The sequence below is a fragment of the Otolemur garnettii genome, unplaced genomic scaffold (genome assembly GCF_000181295.1).
Source record: "Otolemur garnettii isolate 467f Iridium unplaced genomic scaffold, OtoGar3 scaffold00047, whole genome shotgun sequence".
NCBI lineage: Eukaryota > Metazoa > Chordata > Mammalia > Primates > Galagidae > Otolemur > Otolemur garnettii.
The window spans coordinates 1529249-1546202 of record NW_003852442.1 but is presented as its reverse complement, the minus strand read 5'-3'; the positions used below and the strand labels follow the sequence as shown (position 1 = coordinate 1546202).

Sequence of the window (16954 nt, the reverse complement as noted above, 5' to 3'; positions counted from 1 at the left end):
AAAAAAAAAAAAAAAAAAAGAATTCTCCAGGTTCCCCACAAGCAGCCTCCTTTGGCACTTGCCCATATCACCATTGGGACCTGCAGGCACCCAGTACCAGCCAGAACGGGAATGGGTCACCAAGATTGTTTAATGTTGGATGAGAGACCTTGGTGGTCGCTTTGAGCAGGTGTTCCCAGCCCTGGTTGTTCATTAAAATCATCTGGGGGAGTTTTTAGACCTGCAGATGCCTGGGTCCCACCAGAGAAAACTCTCTGAAAGCAGGACCCAGACCATTGATAGTGTTTTAAGCTTTCCAGGTGATTTCAAAGTTAAAAACTATAGCTCTAGACTGATCCCTGCCTCCAATAAGCAAACTGAGACAGAAGAGTTACAGAATTTACCAGAAGTTTACCCTGGAGTCAGAGGCCAACCAGAATTTGCCCCATGTCATTGAATTCTCCCCTCCTGTGAATCTGCAGAATTGTGTCAGCCAAACTCTGAAGCCTCTGGAGCAGACCAGGCTATTTATTGCTCCTGAAAAGCCATTCTTCGTCCAGAGTCAAACGTTTGTAATCGAACGAGTATCTCTACAGAAAATCTCTTTGTTTCTCAAAATTAAACTATTTTCAATTATCTTGTCAGATGAACAAATGTGTTTTGCATTTTCTTTCCCTTTTTTTTTTAGAGAGAAATCAACTAAAGGAGAGACCCTAATGTCAGATGAAAACAAGGGTCCACACCCGGAATTGAGAGAGAGAAGAATGTAGGAGTATTTGCTTCTTGGTTCTCATTTTTCTCTCCCCATCTAGTGTAATATTTATTTCAGCATTCCCATAGGCAGTGATTTTTAAACGTCTCTTTAGGAGAAAAACTCTTTTTTTTTTTACCAAGTGAAATCTTAGGCAGGAGCTCTACAAAGGTAAAGTATGACTAACAGATTTCTCAAGAGGTTTAAATTCTTATTATTTGAGGGAAAATACTTGATGCCTTGGTGGGACTCCTGGACCATCGCAGAGCTTCTCAGCAACATAGATGGACGGGAGCCTCTGCCCCGCTGCCTTATTTTTCTGTCCGTCTTTAGTGGCTGTGCATTTTCTTTGTGTTTTGCAGGGAAGAAGACAGGCTTTGTTATGAGGGCCTCTTCTCCCTGAAAATTCTTTTCTGGTTTTTCTTTTTTTTTTTAATTGTATGTGTGTCTGTTTTGTTTGGGGTTTTGTTTCTTGGTTTTGCAAATGTGTGTGTCTATACGCGGCAGATCTGAGGAGTTTCTACAGGCAGGGTTATAAGGAGGAAGGATGCGATCGTTACAGAGAAGACTGCTGGACCCTCAGAGAGCCCAAACCAGCAAGGGCGTCTTCCTCAAAAGTCAGTTGCCCAGCACCTCCTCTCTGTCTGCAGCCAACACTTAGAAATGCCTCTGAGGAAATGAAAGGACACGGAAGGGCATGCTGGGAGGGAAGAGGCAACAGTTCCTGCCAGAGCCTGAGTGAATGTTGTCCCCCTTTCTTGCCCGGTGGCTCTGTACCTGTAGACCAGGAGATTGAGGGAGGCTTGGTCTTTCCTCCTGGTGGAATAGGACCACAGACAGCGGCTCTCTGAGAACAAAGTTTTCCTTCCAGCCCAGGGCTGCCACGTGTGGGTGGGTCACACCCACTAAGGAAACATTAGTAATGGTCCTTCAGGATCCAGAACAACATTGCCTGGGATGCCGGGGTCTGGAAAGGTTCCCCTTTGCTCAGGCCATGCCTCTTTTTTGTTGAGCCGCTGTTCCTTATTGTTGTTGAGCTGGTCCCACATGCAGGTTTTGCACTCCGGTACCGTTTCAGTAGCAGGGGGTGGCTTGAAACATGCAACTGGGAAAACTCTGGTAACAGGTGGAGATGTTGAACAGACCTTCCCGTAACTGCTCTTTGCCGTAGCTGGTAATGAGCAGAGTGCTCTTTGTGCATAACAGAGATGACATGCAAATACCTTTAGCAAAGCATCTAGAACACGAGGAAAGCGCAGTCATCGTCAGCAGAAGAAATTGATGTTGGTTGGATCGAGAAAGGACTTTGATTATGTCTTCTTGAAAGGAATCTCTATCTTTTAGACTGAAATATTTACAGATGCGGTGACACATCTGGGGTTTGCTCCAATGAAGGGGCTGGGAGGGGTGGCTGTGCAGACGAAATGCGATCTGGGTGGGAGTGGAAGATCTCTGCAGCCTGATCTCTGACAGGCACCTGGGGGTTATCATTCTATTCTGTCTGCTTTTGTAAATGTTTTCAGTTTTCTGTAACAAGATGTAAAAGAGAAAAGGGAAAAAATACTTAGGAAATCATCTATGGAACCCAAATTCTCATCAAAGGGACCACACTTCCCTGATGAGGGCAGTGGACGTCTACAGAGCTATGTTCACAAGGGCTACATTGTTGCAAGGAGTGAAATGCCTCCACCCAAGGTGACTGGAGTAAAGAGGAGGTTGGTGACAGGCACAGAACTTCCTACAGACAAGGAGGTTCCCAGGGGAGACCTTCAGTCATGGGACTGAGAGAATGACCAGGAAACCAGTCAGAGACCAGGGACAGAATCTGTTTCCCGTCTGAGTGCTGCAAAAATCTTCCTCCTCTGGATTTTTCTCTCAATTTCTCCATTCTTTTGTTGCTCTATACAAATTGGGTTTCTCTGATAATTCATCAGTGTCCAAATGACAAAAGCTGGCCAGCCCATTCTCAGTGCTCAGAGGCCTCTATTTCTCTGAGTTCAAATTTTTTTAAGAAATAATCTGATTGTTCAAGAATCAGCCAAGAGTCTGGTGGTCACCTCTGGGTCGCCTCGGCCAAGGAAGTTGGCATGGCATGGTGCCGAGTGGCCTCCTAGAAACAGTCTTTCCCACAGAAACTGGGAGTCAGCTTAGTTCCCCCAAAATGTGCTATGAATTGTGCAGGCACCCTGAAATAGATCTACTCAAAACCTTTAAGATCCTCAGAAAAGAAAACTCTCATTCACCGTTCATGACCCATCATCCCTACCATCTGAATTACAATTCAGTTCCCTCTCCTTCTGCTCAGTGGACATTGAGAAGCTTCTCACTGGGAGACCCTCAAACACATGTACATCTGCCCCTCTTCTTGGGATTTTGTTCTCTAGACAAAAATAATCCTGAAATTTAATTCATAGAGTGCTCTCACTTTCTGAAGGAAGTGGTGTTGGGCATTTTGAGGAATCAGACACGTGACCCTGTCTCTCTGGGAAGTCCCCACTGGGGGACCGTGCCCCCGGCCGTCTCCACTTGAGAGGGCAGGGAGTCGCTGCCAGGTTCTCTCTGCGCATGGTTGCTGGCATTCTGACCTCATCTGATTTATGCCTTTACTGTGTAAGCAATTTCCCATGGGTGTTGAAAATCATACGTCCGACACCACTGCTTGTCTTCAAAGAGAACAAAGCATTTACAGAATTTTATCCAGATAGAAAAGAAAAAGATGCTCCCTGTGTCTGAGACTATGTTGATCTAATGGGTTCCTGATTGTTCTCCTATCTTAGTCCTACAGTCACTACAGGGCCTGGCTACTCCTGTCCCTTTGGGACATGGCTAGGGAAGAACCTGGGGGTTCCTGTCATCTTGCAGGCTGGCCAATGGATAGACTCTGGCTCTCAGTCAAAACCCTCAGGGCCCCTGTTGTTCACTTCTGAGACATAAGAGCTTTTATAAGATACTGAATGAACTTTCTGTAGAACTCTGTACTATATACGTTTTGAAAAGTCATATAAAGATTGTTATGCATTTTGTCTATTCTATGCATATAATTATGCTTTCTATTTTTATATCATCTTATATATTAACCACTTTTTAATTTATTTTTATTGTTTGGGGTCCATTGAGGGTACAAAGAATTAGGTTACACTAATTGCATTTGTTAGATAAAGTCCCTCTTATAGTTGTGTCCTGTCCCCAAGAGGTGTCCCATACAGTGTGACCCCCACCCCCTCCCTCCTCTCCTCTCCCCACTTGCTCATTCTCTTACCCCTTCCCTTGCATTAGCTCATCTACTGCCTTCATATTAGATTTGGCTACACTGGATTCTTGTTTCTCCATTCTTGTGATGCTTTACCAAGAAGAATGTGTTCCACCTCCATCCAGGTTAATACAAAAGATATAAAGCCTCCATCTTTTTTAATGGCTGAATAGTATCCCATGGTTGCATATACCACAGCTTGTTAATCCATTCCAGGGTTGGTGGGAATTTAGGCTATTTCCATATTTTGGTAATTGTAAATTGGGCTGCAATAAAAAATCTAGTGCAAATGTCCTATGATAAAAAGATTTTGTTTTCTTCTGGGTGGATGCCCAGTAATGGGATTGCAGGATCAAATGGGAGATCTGATTTGAGTTCTGTGAGGATTCTTTATACTTCCTTCCAAAAAAGTTGTATTAGTTTGCAGTCCCACCAGCAAGGGAACACTTCTATATTAACCATTTTATATTATATTGCCTATTATATTATATCTGAAACACACATAAACATTGCATTCAAGCTGAGTGAAAATGTTTTCCTGGGTTTGCTTCACTGTTTTCCTTTGGCACTTTGTGTATGGTGTGAGGTCAAGGCCAAGGATCATTGTTTTCTCTACACGTATATCTGATAGACCCAGCACCATTTATTGAAATTACTGTTAACCGGATGTCTGATAGGAAAGGAAATGGTTTTATTTATTTTTTTATTTTTTTTAGACAGAGCCTCAAGCTATCCCCCTGGGTAGAGTGCCCTGGCATCACAGCCCACAGCAACCTCAACTCCTAGGCTCAAGCGAGTCTCTTGCCTCAGCTTCCCAAGTAGCTGGGACTACAGGCGCCCGCCACAACACCCAGCTATTTTCTGGTTGCAGCCGTCGTCGTTGTTTGGTGGCCCAGGCTGGATTAGAACCCGCCACCTTAGGTGTATGTGGCTGACGCCTTAGCCACTGGAGCCACCGGCGCCGAGCCAGGAAATGGTTTTAGAAATGGTAGAAAACAAGTTGTCTGGATATGTCATAGGTGTGCAAAACATCTACAGAAAGTGGGCGTGAAGGGGGAACCTGGTCCCTCTCCCTCACTGCTCTACTTCCTTTGCCTCTATTCCTTTCCATACCCAACAGACACTGAACGAATATATATTAAAATGAATTATTGCATCGTCTTTCCACCCGGAGATGAATCCTAATCATTAATGGAAGGAAACCAGGTGTCTGATGCAGTTGTCCTTTCTAAATGTGGGTGTTGTACATTGTCATCATTCACCTGGGTCTGTCCTTAGAGAAAAAGAAGAAAAACAAGTCTGTGGCAGGTGAACATAACTGAAAAGAAAAGAGCTTCTTCCACACAGCTCAAGGGAAATATGGCCTCTGAGATACACAAAGAACTAACTACATTCTAAACAGTCTGCGATGAGAACGGAAAGAGTCCCGAGGGTTTAAACCATATTCTCCAATTTATTAGTAAGAATTTCATAGAATACAGAGTGAAATCCATCATCATTATCATGTGCTAACAAATATTGATCCCTCACGATACATGTGCTGGGCAATTTGCCAAGCTTCTTAACTGCATTATCTTATTTATATCAATCACAGTCTCTGCCCATTAGACTATTAGCAAGAGGTTAGAGTCTTCCAATAATAAGCTATATCTGTTATGTGAATACAGACTCATAGAAGAGTTTGCAAGTTAAATTCCTGATGGTCTCACTCCTACCCTTTTACCCTCACAAATAAATATTAGAAGATAAGTCTTTTTGGGGCCTTATCTTTTAATTGTCCAAAACCAAGGCCCAGATGGCTCTACTGCAGCTCTTCAAGTTCAGCATTGGTTCTGTGTAAAACCACAGGTTTGGCGGCTCAGGAACCTGGACTAGTGGCCAGGCCAGGCATGCAAACCAGCAGACATCAGTCCTGTAAAGTCACCTGCTGTCACTCTTCCCCCACTCGGCTTTCCAGCCTGCCAATCATTCATTCCATCTTCCAGGTTAACCTGAAGATCAACTTTTTGCTCTGTGAGGAAAGACGTGCATTCTCAGTGTATAATAAAATCCCAGTTCCTCTTTTCCCTGGTAATGACCTTTGTGGTTCATCCAGTCACCCTCATCCTAAATGTCCATGATGTCACCCCCCCACCTCATCAGAGAAAGAATGAAATAACTCAGTTTTGAATTTACAGGAAAGAGCTAATGAGCTAATCTCATCCCAACAAGCCAATACCCCACAATGGTTATGTAAAAATACATTTTACATTCGGTATTTAATGGAACATAGTTTAACAGAAAAGTAACTTTATCTATCTTTTTTTTCAATTAAAGGAAGTAATGTTACAATCAATAATTCCTCCTACTCTGGTGTGGTAAATTAATGTCCGTCTATTGTTTTTAAATCACAAAGCGAATATTGCCATAGAAATGTAAAATGGCACTATTTCATTTTAATCTATTTAATTTTCTATTCTTGAATTACATAATCGGGTTAAAACATTGAATAGAATTAATAACATGAGTATTTAATTAAGCAATAATGAGTTTCTAATGGATGCTCAAAGAAACCAGCTTTATAGTTTATGCAGGAATCAGATAATGGTCTCAACAATTACTATAATAATTGTGTTGAATGTTTTCTATATTTAAAGATTTTTTTTTTAATTCTCTCAGGAGTAGATTTACACATAACTTAGTTCCTTGATTAGACTCCATTTTTCTTTCAAAATAAATTCCAAATGCCTTTCCATGGCCCACAAATCCCTGTGCATTCTGGCTCTATCTGTCTCTGGAGTCTAATAGTAAATAATTCACCCTGCCCCTCCCACCACATCCCAGCCACACCAGCTTCCTTTTGCTCCCACATGCATCTGTGCCTCCTCGTGCCACCTGGCCTGTCTACTGCTGTTCAGGTACCAGGAGTGCCGTTCCCCCCAGGGCCTCCTGTCTTCTCCATCCTTGGGAGATTTCACCCTGATCCTCCTCCCTGGACAAGGTCAGGTACCCATGCCCCGCACACACATACACTCATGCTACAGGTTCTTCAGGGACTGTGTGGTTTCTGTTCTAGCAAGTAACATGTTTTTATAATTATGCATTTCTTTTCTATCTGTCTCTCCTTCCAGCCTGAAATTTCCATGAGAAAATATACCATGTTTGTTTTGTTTACTAGTGTATCCTTAGATGAAGGACGGATAGATGGATGGATGGATGAGTCAGTGGGTGGATGGATGAATGAGTGAACAGATGAGTTGATGGATGAATAGATGGGTGGATAAATGGATGAGTGGGTGGGTGGGTGGATGGATGGATGGATGGATGGGAAAATGAACAGATGGATCGATAGATGGACAATTGGATAGATAAAAGGATGAATGGGTGGCTGGATGGACAGATGGATGGACGGATGGATGGATGGGTGGGTGGTAAATGTGGCTCTAGACCCATGACTACATCTAGGAACACGTGAGGGCCACAATAAACCTTTTTGAGAATTCCTAGAACATCACCTTCCCATTCCACTTGGATTCATTGGTCACACACTAAAAGGTATTCTGTGCCAGCCTCTTTGGTAGGTTCTGTAGACATGACAATTACAGTGTCATGGAAGAAGTTTCACAGGCTTATCTCATATAGACATAGCCTAAATATTAACTTTATGAATCCATCCATCCATACATTCCACCCAATCTTCAAATCTAGTCATGTGGTAAGCTCGGTGCTGTGGACCAAGGACCGGGGCTGACTTATCAATCAGTTCTTATCCATTAATTCTTTCCATTAGTCCATTAATTCTTTCCTCACATCATAAAAATAAAATTTTTAAAAACTATAATGGTAGGAGGGACCAATAAAGGCAAACATTCCTGGGGTTGAAAAATGTCATAATGCAGCTATGGCACTGCAAATGTCATAATGCGTGGGAACAAAGGGGACTGGTCCATCCCTGCCCTCTGTGCCTTCAGGCAAGCAGCAGAATCAGGCACCAGGCAGTGAGTCGGTCCCTCATAGCCTCACTCCTGTGTGCTTCACCCCTTCACATCCTCTCCCAGCCCTCACCTCTACCTCCAGATCCCACTCTTCCTGTGGAAGACCATTCATTCATTCAACAAATTTCTACTGAGTCCCTGCTGTGCACCTAGCAGCAGGGACTCAGTAGAAATGAGTCAGTGTCATGATTCTGGCAAGAGGCCAGAGTCATGAACAAGACAGTGCACATAGAGCCCCTAGCCCCCTCAAATCATGATGTATTATAGTGTTTTCATCTTGACAATGTGATGCTTTTCTGCTTTGACATAGTAACTCCTCACTTCTTCATGGACATAACAGCGTTTTTGCCTGAACAGTAGTTTCCAGCATCTTCCAGTCTTAGCACACCCCATGCCCATGTAACTGACTACCTGGTTTCCTAAGGTACAGGTCTCAGAAGAGCCATGAGCACAGGTTGTGAGCTGATGTCCACTGTGATCAGTAGGAACAGAGAGCTCATCTTTTGGCTCTAGACCACAGCCAGAAGTGAAAGATTAGTCTAAGACGCAAAGGGGATCTGAGGTGCACACAGGTTGCAGAAGTGGTTGGGAGCAGTGAGTACTGGAACCCAGGACACTTGAGTCTGATTATTGGTTCATTAAGTGACTTTGGACCAGACTCTCCCTTCCTTCCTTCTCATGCAGTTGTCTTCTTCAGTAATCTGAAGGGGTTAAATAGCACGTATGTCCCCGTGGCCCCCTCCTGGGCATGCAGCAGACAGCACTGACTGGTCACAGCTCCCAGATGCAGGATTCAGCCCCTAGACACCCAGCTCCACAGGGATGGGTACCCTTGTTGACACCTGCCTGCTGTCCTTAGACTTAAAGTTTATTGTGATTCTCACTCCAGGCTGCATATGAGAATTATCTGGGTAGATTAAGAAAATATTGAATACTAGACCTTGGCAATGGCAGAATAAGACTTAGAATTTTTTTTTAAAGCCCCCTAGGAGATTCTAATGTGCATACAAGGCTGAGAACCACTGGTTTAGTTCTCCAGCTCAAGAATTCTATGATTTTTGTAAGAAGAGGAAAGATCAAAGATCGAATCAGTAGACCCTACTTAAACAAGAATCAGATCAAAATAATTGCCCCCTGGAGCTGTGTCCATGTGACAGCTTCCTCCACATCCTTCCTTATCCCACTCTTTTCCACCCTCTATGCATCATCTAAGAATCTTCCAGCAACCCTTTTCTGAAAGGCAGACAAACAACTCACCCAGGTTTGCTGAGCTGCCATAGACAAATTAGTTCCCGTCCCCACCCATCCCCTGCAAGGCATCGAGGATTAAGGCTTATGATTAATGATTTGCAAGTCAATTAATCAGCCACTGCTTTAGAAACCTCATTTCTCAAATTGCTTCTCTTTGAACACAAGGGCTTTTTGACATCGTCTTACTGTCTCTAGATTCACTTTCCTACTAATTGAAATTCCAAGATATTTCTTCTTGCTGTCAGCTTATTGGTATTGCTTGTTTATAAAATATTTGCAAGCAGATTACTATTCACCTGTAGCATGTCAGAGGTGAGCACCAAAATAATACTTCATATTTCCAGCTCAAAGGAATGTGCATGAAATTCTTTATCTATAGGAAAAATGATTTTTCATTCATTGATTTATTTTCACCACACCTACTTTCAACAAGTATTTGAGGTGTATTACAATAAAAACACAGATACAACAGGCTACAAAGAGTTGATTTATATGATTCCTTAGAAAATGATTTTTAAGGTAATGTGAGGACAAGGGGTGGGAAGGACGGGATTGGTTTTCTTCATTACAGAAGACAGTAGGGTCGAGCAGATGCCCCGAGGATGAGCACTGTGCTTCCAGTCCCAGTCCCCCACTTACAAGTCTTAATGGTTTGCTCATCTGGTATATTTAGTCTAGGGGATGCAAACAAAAATGGCTTGAACTCAACTGAAGTTTGTTTTCTGGCGGGGGCTCGTGGTGCATGGTCCCCTGACCGGGTTCGAGAGCCAACGGGGAAATGACACTGAGGAAAAATAATCTATGCTAGTTTTAAAGCACAGAGTCGGAAAATGCCTGGAGAAAGACGTAATTATTGCAGGCGGAGCAGTAGACCAGGATAGTGCAGCCCCTCTCTGGCGTCTTCAGAAGGCTTTTATTGATTTCTAACAAAAGCGTATATGCAAAATGCAAAAATGCCAAAGATAGGGCTAAAAGAATCCTATGTTCCCAGGAACATTGGATAGAGAGAGAGTCTGGGTAAAGAGATAGGGGGCTGCTAACAAACAGCTGATGCTATATTTAGAAAGAGACAGGGGAAAACCAGTTAGTGCTGAGTTCCCTAATCTAACTGCAGATCAGGAGTTTAAAGGACTTAGCCCACCCGACCTGTTGACTCTTGGCAGGCAAGGATCCTGTCAGGGCACCTCCAGGCTCTTTTCATCTTCTGTGGTCTTGCAGAGCCCCCAGGGATCACACATCTGCACACTTTCCCCTGGATACCCCTGGATTGAGGCAGGGTGCCCCACTGAAAAGTCAACCTATCTACCTCCCACAGTTTTTCATTCAACTGTAGTTCAGGACAAGTGTTGTCAGCCACCAGGCTGCTCGCCTCCATGTAGTGACTCAGGCACCCAAGCTCCTTCTGTCTTGGGGTGCTCTGTATTCAGGTAGACAGAAGTTAAAGAAGGATAGAGAGAAGGCACAGCTGTGCCCCATCTCCCTCTCACCCCAATGCCACCCAGCCTAGCCCAGCCCAGCCCAGCCCAGCGGACGTCATTCCTGCCAATGTTCTGCAGGAAAGAAGTTCGTGTCTCAGACTGACCTAAGTTCAAGGAAAGCTGAGAGGTGGGATGTAGCATCTTCAGGCCATAATCCTCCTATGTCATTATGCATTATTAAGTGGACAATTTGTGTGATGCATCCAATACAAGGTGTATCGTAAATGGTCTTTGCCGTGTTTTATTTTTTTCAAAGTAGTGACAGTTACTGCCTGCTTTGTTTGCAGTTTCAAGCCACAGTTGAGGAAGGAGTCATGGGAGTTATTGTCAACTTGACAGTTGAAGACAAGGATGATCCCACCACAGGTGCATGGAGGGCCGCCTACACCATCATCAACGGAAACCCAGGGCAGAGCTTCGAAATCCACACCAACCCTCAAACCAACGAGGGGATGCTGTCGGTTGTCAAAGTAAGGATGTTTCCACCCCTTTCTCTCTCCTTGAGTGAATGCTGAGGGCCCACGTGGGGGCTTATGGAATCACGGAGTTTACAAGGTCAAGGATAAATTCTCCTCCTCTCTTCCTTCTGGGAATTAACAAGGAAAGGGCTTAGCGCTTGGAGCAGCCTAAACCAGCAGCCATAAAATGAACCATTTTACAGGTTCCAAAAATATCAAACTTGTGGGTAACTTGAAGAAAACCAAAGTTTTAAATGAAATTCTTCACACTTTTGCTAATGATTTATGGAAAGATCTGCCCAAATGGGATATGTGAAGGGGTTCTTTGAAGATCTATACTTAAAACGTGTACTATAACATTTCTTAATCTTTCTGAGCAGATGCTCCATTATTCCCTTAAAAACACACAAAAAAATAATTCTTGGTGGGAAACCCTTTGGGGACCTTGCCAACTAGTACATTAACCCTCTGTCTGGCTACGAGTGGAACGAGATAGAAATGGGATCAGAAATGTAAAGCTCTGCCAGTACCCACGTACATTAGGTAAGAGGGTGGTGGCACCCTTCCCAGCTGGTCTCAGTGTCCTGGGGAAGCATTCCACACAGCCCTGCATTGTCTGGAAAGTTCTGAGGAGAGTTTCTGCCAGAGACCAAGAACTTCCTTGGGACACAATTCCTATTCTAGTAGACAAGCCCATTTACCTTAGAGGCAGGTAATAGTACTAGTGGTCAGAGTGGGAAGGTTACGATCTACTCCAGATGTGCCCTCAGCCAAAATGCCTAACTAAGTTTTCTGTGCCTCAGTTCCCTCATCTGTAAACGAGAATGATAACACACCTCTTAGGGTGGTTGCCGTAATCCATGTGGGCTGCTTGTTACAACAGAGCACTGCAGCCTGGGTGGCTTCTAAACATAGACATTGATTTCTCTCAGTTCTGGAGGTCCAAGATCAAGGTGCCCGCAGATTCAGTATCTGGTGAGGGCCCACTTTTTCACAAATGTCCATCTTCTCACTCTGTCCTCCAGTGGTGGAGAGGATGAGGCAGCTCTCTTCTGTAAGGTCACTAATCCCACTCGTGAGGGCTGCCCCTTCCCATGGCCTAATCAGCTTCTGGTGCCCTCATATGATGGCCTATGAGGTCATGATTTCAACGTGTGAATTTGTAGGGACAGAAACATCCAGCCTATGGTAGGTGTGAAGATTTCACAAGCCAAGGTGGATACCTTTAGAGCACAGGCCAGCACCTGCAGCCTGCTTCAGTTTCCTGTTGTTGCTATAAAAAAATTAGTGTCAGCTTGGTGCCTGTGGCTCAAGCGGCTGAGGCTCCAGCCACATACACCTAAGGTGGCGGGTTCGAATCCCCAGCCTGGGCCCGCCAAACAACAATGACGGCTGCAACCAAAAAATGGCCAGGCGTTGTGGCGGGCTCCTGTAGTCCCAGCTACTTGGGAGGTTGAGGCAGGAGACTCACTTGAGCCCAGGAGTTGGAGGTTGCTGTGAGCTGTGATGCCACGGCACTCTACCCAGGGGGATAGCTTGAGGCTCTGTCTCAAAAAGAAAAAAAAAAAAATTAGTGGCTGGGAAAAAAACAAACAAACAAACAAAAAAGCCATGATTTACTATCTTATAATTTGAAGGCTGCAAGTCTGACCTGAATCTCACAGGGCTAAATTCAAGGTGTCCAGGGGACTATGTTCCTCCTGGGTCTCTAGGGAGAATGCATCTCCTTGCTTTTGCCAGCTCCTCAAAGCTTCCTGCATTGCTTGGCTTGTGGGCCTTCCCCTGTCTTCAAAGCCAGCCATGCACCGTCTCCAAATCCCTCTCTGATCTGACCCTCTGCTCATCACATCTCCTGCTTCCTGGTTTGTTCTTCACACTGTGCTCTCTTCTGCACCCTGTGGTTCTGCTGAGCTCATTGGACAATCCAGGACAATCTCCCCTCTCAAGCTCTTTAACTCAATCAAGTCTGCACAGTCCCTTTTGCCATGTGAGGTGGCATATCCCCAGACCCCAAGGATTAGGGCGTGGATATACAAACAACTGTACTGGCAAAGATCCCCCACACCCTTGGGGGCAGGACCCCAAGCTGTGGGGAATGGCAGATCTCAGCCACTTCCAGTTTGTTCTAAAGGAAAAAGGGTCTGGGTTTCTCTCAAGACCTTTTTAGCCTCTGGCGACAGCAAGGTTGCTAGGAGCCTCTGGCCTCACAGCTGGCCTCCGTGGCTGCCTTTTTACAGCTGTAAAAGTCACAAAGTCACACAGCCACTGGCTGTCCTCTGTGGTGACTCCCAAGTCTCTAAAAGCTCTCAGATAATTTTCCAAACATGCAGCTTAAAGATAAAACTCCGGTAACGATACCTCCATCACAGATGCTGGAGGAGCTCCACTCTCAGTTCTCCCAACGTGGGTTTGCCGCAGCTCAAGGAAAATAAGACACAAACAAGCAAAGCCAGATGTGCTGGAAGGGGACAGTCTCTCCCCATGTTCCCGTGTCCATCCACAATGGCTCTTGCCTATTAGTGTGTACAAGAATCATCTGGAATGCTACTTAAAACGCAGATCCTGGGTCAGGATGTGAAGGGAGGTGCTCACTGGTTCTGTCATTCACTGGGCACAGGCAGCTCTCTCTGCAGGCTCCAGGAGAGGGGGACCCAGCTGGGACTCTCACTGAGCTTCACTTTACCAGCGAACAGACTTCCTTCCTTCATAATTGGGACACAGACTCCCTGTGAGCTCTCCCTGCCTCTCAGCATATGTGAGACAAAACCCCAGGACAGCCTTCTAGACAGAAGCAAGCCTACCCAGGCTTTCTGGTGCTCTCTCTCCATTGTGCCAGCCATCCCACCCGTGCATCCCCTAGGAATGTTTCTCCTGCAACTAACAGGATGCCAGACTGATAGTGGCTTCAGTAAAGAGCATTTCAGAACTTTTATAACTAGATAAAAGTAGGCCAAGACTGGCTGACAGTTCAATCTGTCAGAGAGCCAGCAGAGGATACCTCAGTTGCTTTGGCTTTTTCCTTTTGGACATAAAATGGCTGCCAAAGCCCCAGGCATCATGTCCTCCCCCCACTGTGTCCCAAGGCAGGAATCAAGGAGGCAGCCAGACCAGTGAGAGAGCATGCACTCACGTGCCCCTCTCCTCTTATCAGGGAAGGAAATATCTTTTCCAAGGGTCCCTCAGTCAATTTCCTATGGTATTTTATTGGCTAATGACATATGTTTACCCTTAACTTCAAGGAAAGCTAAGAAAGTCCAAATCTGACCTTTGGCCTTTATCATAAGAGGTGGACGAGGGAGAAGGGGGTTGGTAATGGCTCTTGGGCATCCAACCAGTACCTACCTCTGCCCAGCCAGCTGGCATCCAGCATACTAAACAAATAGCTAGAGCCTCAAGCATGTGCCAGTTCCAGGCAAGTCCTATCTCCAGGCAGGACTGAACCCCTGTGGCTCTGGAAAATGATTACCTGTCTCATTTTTAAACCTTTTGATTCAGAAACATCCTTAATTGCTTTGTAAGCCTATTCCAACTTTCAGAAGGTTACTATTTTGGCTGAATATAATCAACTCTGTATTTTAATTCTATATTCTCTCAAAGAAGGAAGTCCTCAAAGAAGGAAGCATCCTTACTCCCCAAACCTGTGACAGCCTTAAAATTTGCTATGGGATCAGTCTGAACCTTCATCTTCCAGCCAACAGAACACCCCATCCTCCACCTTCCCGTATGGATTAGCTTTTCCAGACTTTAAATTTTCCAGGACAATGGTCTACATCCTTTCTTGACACTTGAAAAAATATTAATTGAATCTCATCCCTGTAGCTTCCGTCAGGAGCGTTTTCAATTTCCTCCCATGCCTGACACACAGCGCGGTGACAAACGAAGCACGTAACGTGGTTGTGTGCTTGAAAAGTGGGGGGCCTCCTAATCCCATGCACAACCCAAGGAAGGGAATGGGGGGAGCCTTCATCTCACCAGGTGTGGCAGTCCGGCCCTGGGCACCGTACAACTAGACTTACTAAATCTGGTCGCATTGAATCCATTCTTGTGTGCAAATGGGAATAAACACCAGAGAGGTTTTGCTCCTCCAAAGGCAGCCTCTTGCCTCTCTTTTCCTCTCTCTCTCTCTCTCTCTCCTCCTCCTCCCCTCTTCCTCTCCCTCTGTGACATTTTTCCAGGCTCAATTCCTCCTGGAGAAGCCAGTATTCTGCTCAGGGAACACGAGGGCTGGGGCAATGGCTCTCCCAGTTCCTCCTCTCTATCCTCTTCCTCCCTCCTCACACCTTAGCAGCTTCTTGTTATTGATATGGACACCAGGGCTGGCCCCGTGGGAAGCCTTCCACATTCATCACTGTCCCCTGATCCGTACCACACTCCTGTGCGTGCAAGGCTGTTATTGAGGTGAAGCTGACACTCTGGTGCTAACCTGCTGGTCCCACAGTTACTGCACGGCCATGACTTGATCCCTCACCCCTCTGACTTTGCAGTTAATAAAAAACTATAGGGTAAATTTTAAAAGATAAAAATGTACACTAATATTAGACTTTTGCTTAATCAAAATAATAGATAGTCGTGTTGCTAAGACTAGAGCTAGAAAGAAGCACAGGATAATAGTTATTCATTCATTTAATGGTATTTATTTAGAGCCACTGTGGGCCCAAGACTGTGTTGGGTGCTGTGTACTCATGGGTCAAAGAAATGGCCTCTGTCTACAGCCTCCCAGGAAGCGTATGGTCATAAGAGCAAAAGCCTCGGCTGCAAATGATGATGCCCCAGGAAGGAAGGAAAGGAAGGAGAGAGGAGGGAAAGGAATCATTTCCTTGGGAAGTAAGAACCAGCAGTCCCCAGCAGAGGAGAAGGATCTGAGTGACACAAATTGCTTCCTTCCAAGCATCATGACTGTCTCACTTGTCAACAGATTGCTGAATTCCCCAGAAGCCCTGCCACCCCATGCTTTGCACAAGCCTCTGCCTCCCAGGAACGGGGTGTCAGACCAAACGAGGCTGAGCTTGTGATCGGTGCTGGCATGGAGTGGGGACGGCTCTCGGAAGCCTGGGGCACTCTGGGTCCCAGTCCTATGCAGAGGGCTGGCCCTCAGCACTGTCACCACCCAGCAAGCCAAAGGTTTCTGCCCCCTTCCATATCCTAATTGAGACAAACAGCTGTGCTTTCCAAGCCTGGCAGCTCCCTGGCAGAGAGTTTGATATCGACTTCACTGAGGTTGCATAGTCTGGGCATCACTTGGGTTGGGCAGAAATCATTGTTAGAATCCACTACAAGAGAATGGAATGGTAAATTATTCCTGTGTTACAGAGATAAGGCCAAAATATAACTGAGTAGCTTCTAGGCACCAAGAGTTTTGCATCTGTTCATTGTAATGTTAACCCTGCAGGGAGTTGTTCTAGGTGACGCAGGGATGTCCAGGAAGCATCTCGTGTGTGTGTGTCGGTGTGCACGCATGTGAGCATGCAGGCTTAGCCCCATATCCGTGTTAGCTGTAATTATTAGGAAAAGTGGCAGACATAATGTACCCAAAGTCACTCTCCCCAGCCTGCTGGTTTCCATTTCTAACTCGGCACCCCTGCAGTTCCTACCCCCGTTTTAACCAGCCTCATCTCTGCTCCCACCTTCCCATATCTGGTGAGACCTAGACAGCCACTATCAGTTGAGTGTATATCAAATCCCTTGACCCATTTGGTCTCATCCACCTCCCAAGAATACCCATTATGTCCTGGGTTAGGTGAGTTGGCCACTTATTTTCCAAGTAAACATTTGAAAGATAATAAGAAGTCTGCTCCTATCTTACCTAAATGTCT

General features: G+C 45.3%; 1 protein-coding gene across 4 annotated transcripts in view; it reads left to right on the top strand.

Annotated features, from left to right (window-relative positions):
• Positions 1 to 16954, top strand: part of CDH13 (cadherin 13) — a 964648-nt gene that overhangs the window by 858555 nt on the left and 89139 nt on the right. For all 4 annotated transcript variants that reach the window (XM_012806161.1, XM_003791299.2, XM_003791298.2 and 1 more), the window contains one exon: positions 10971 to 11153. In XM_012806161.1, coding sequence (XP_012661615.1) covers positions 10971 to 11153 — 183 coding nt within the window. The remainder of the gene's footprint in view (positions 1 to 10970; positions 11154 to 16954) is intronic.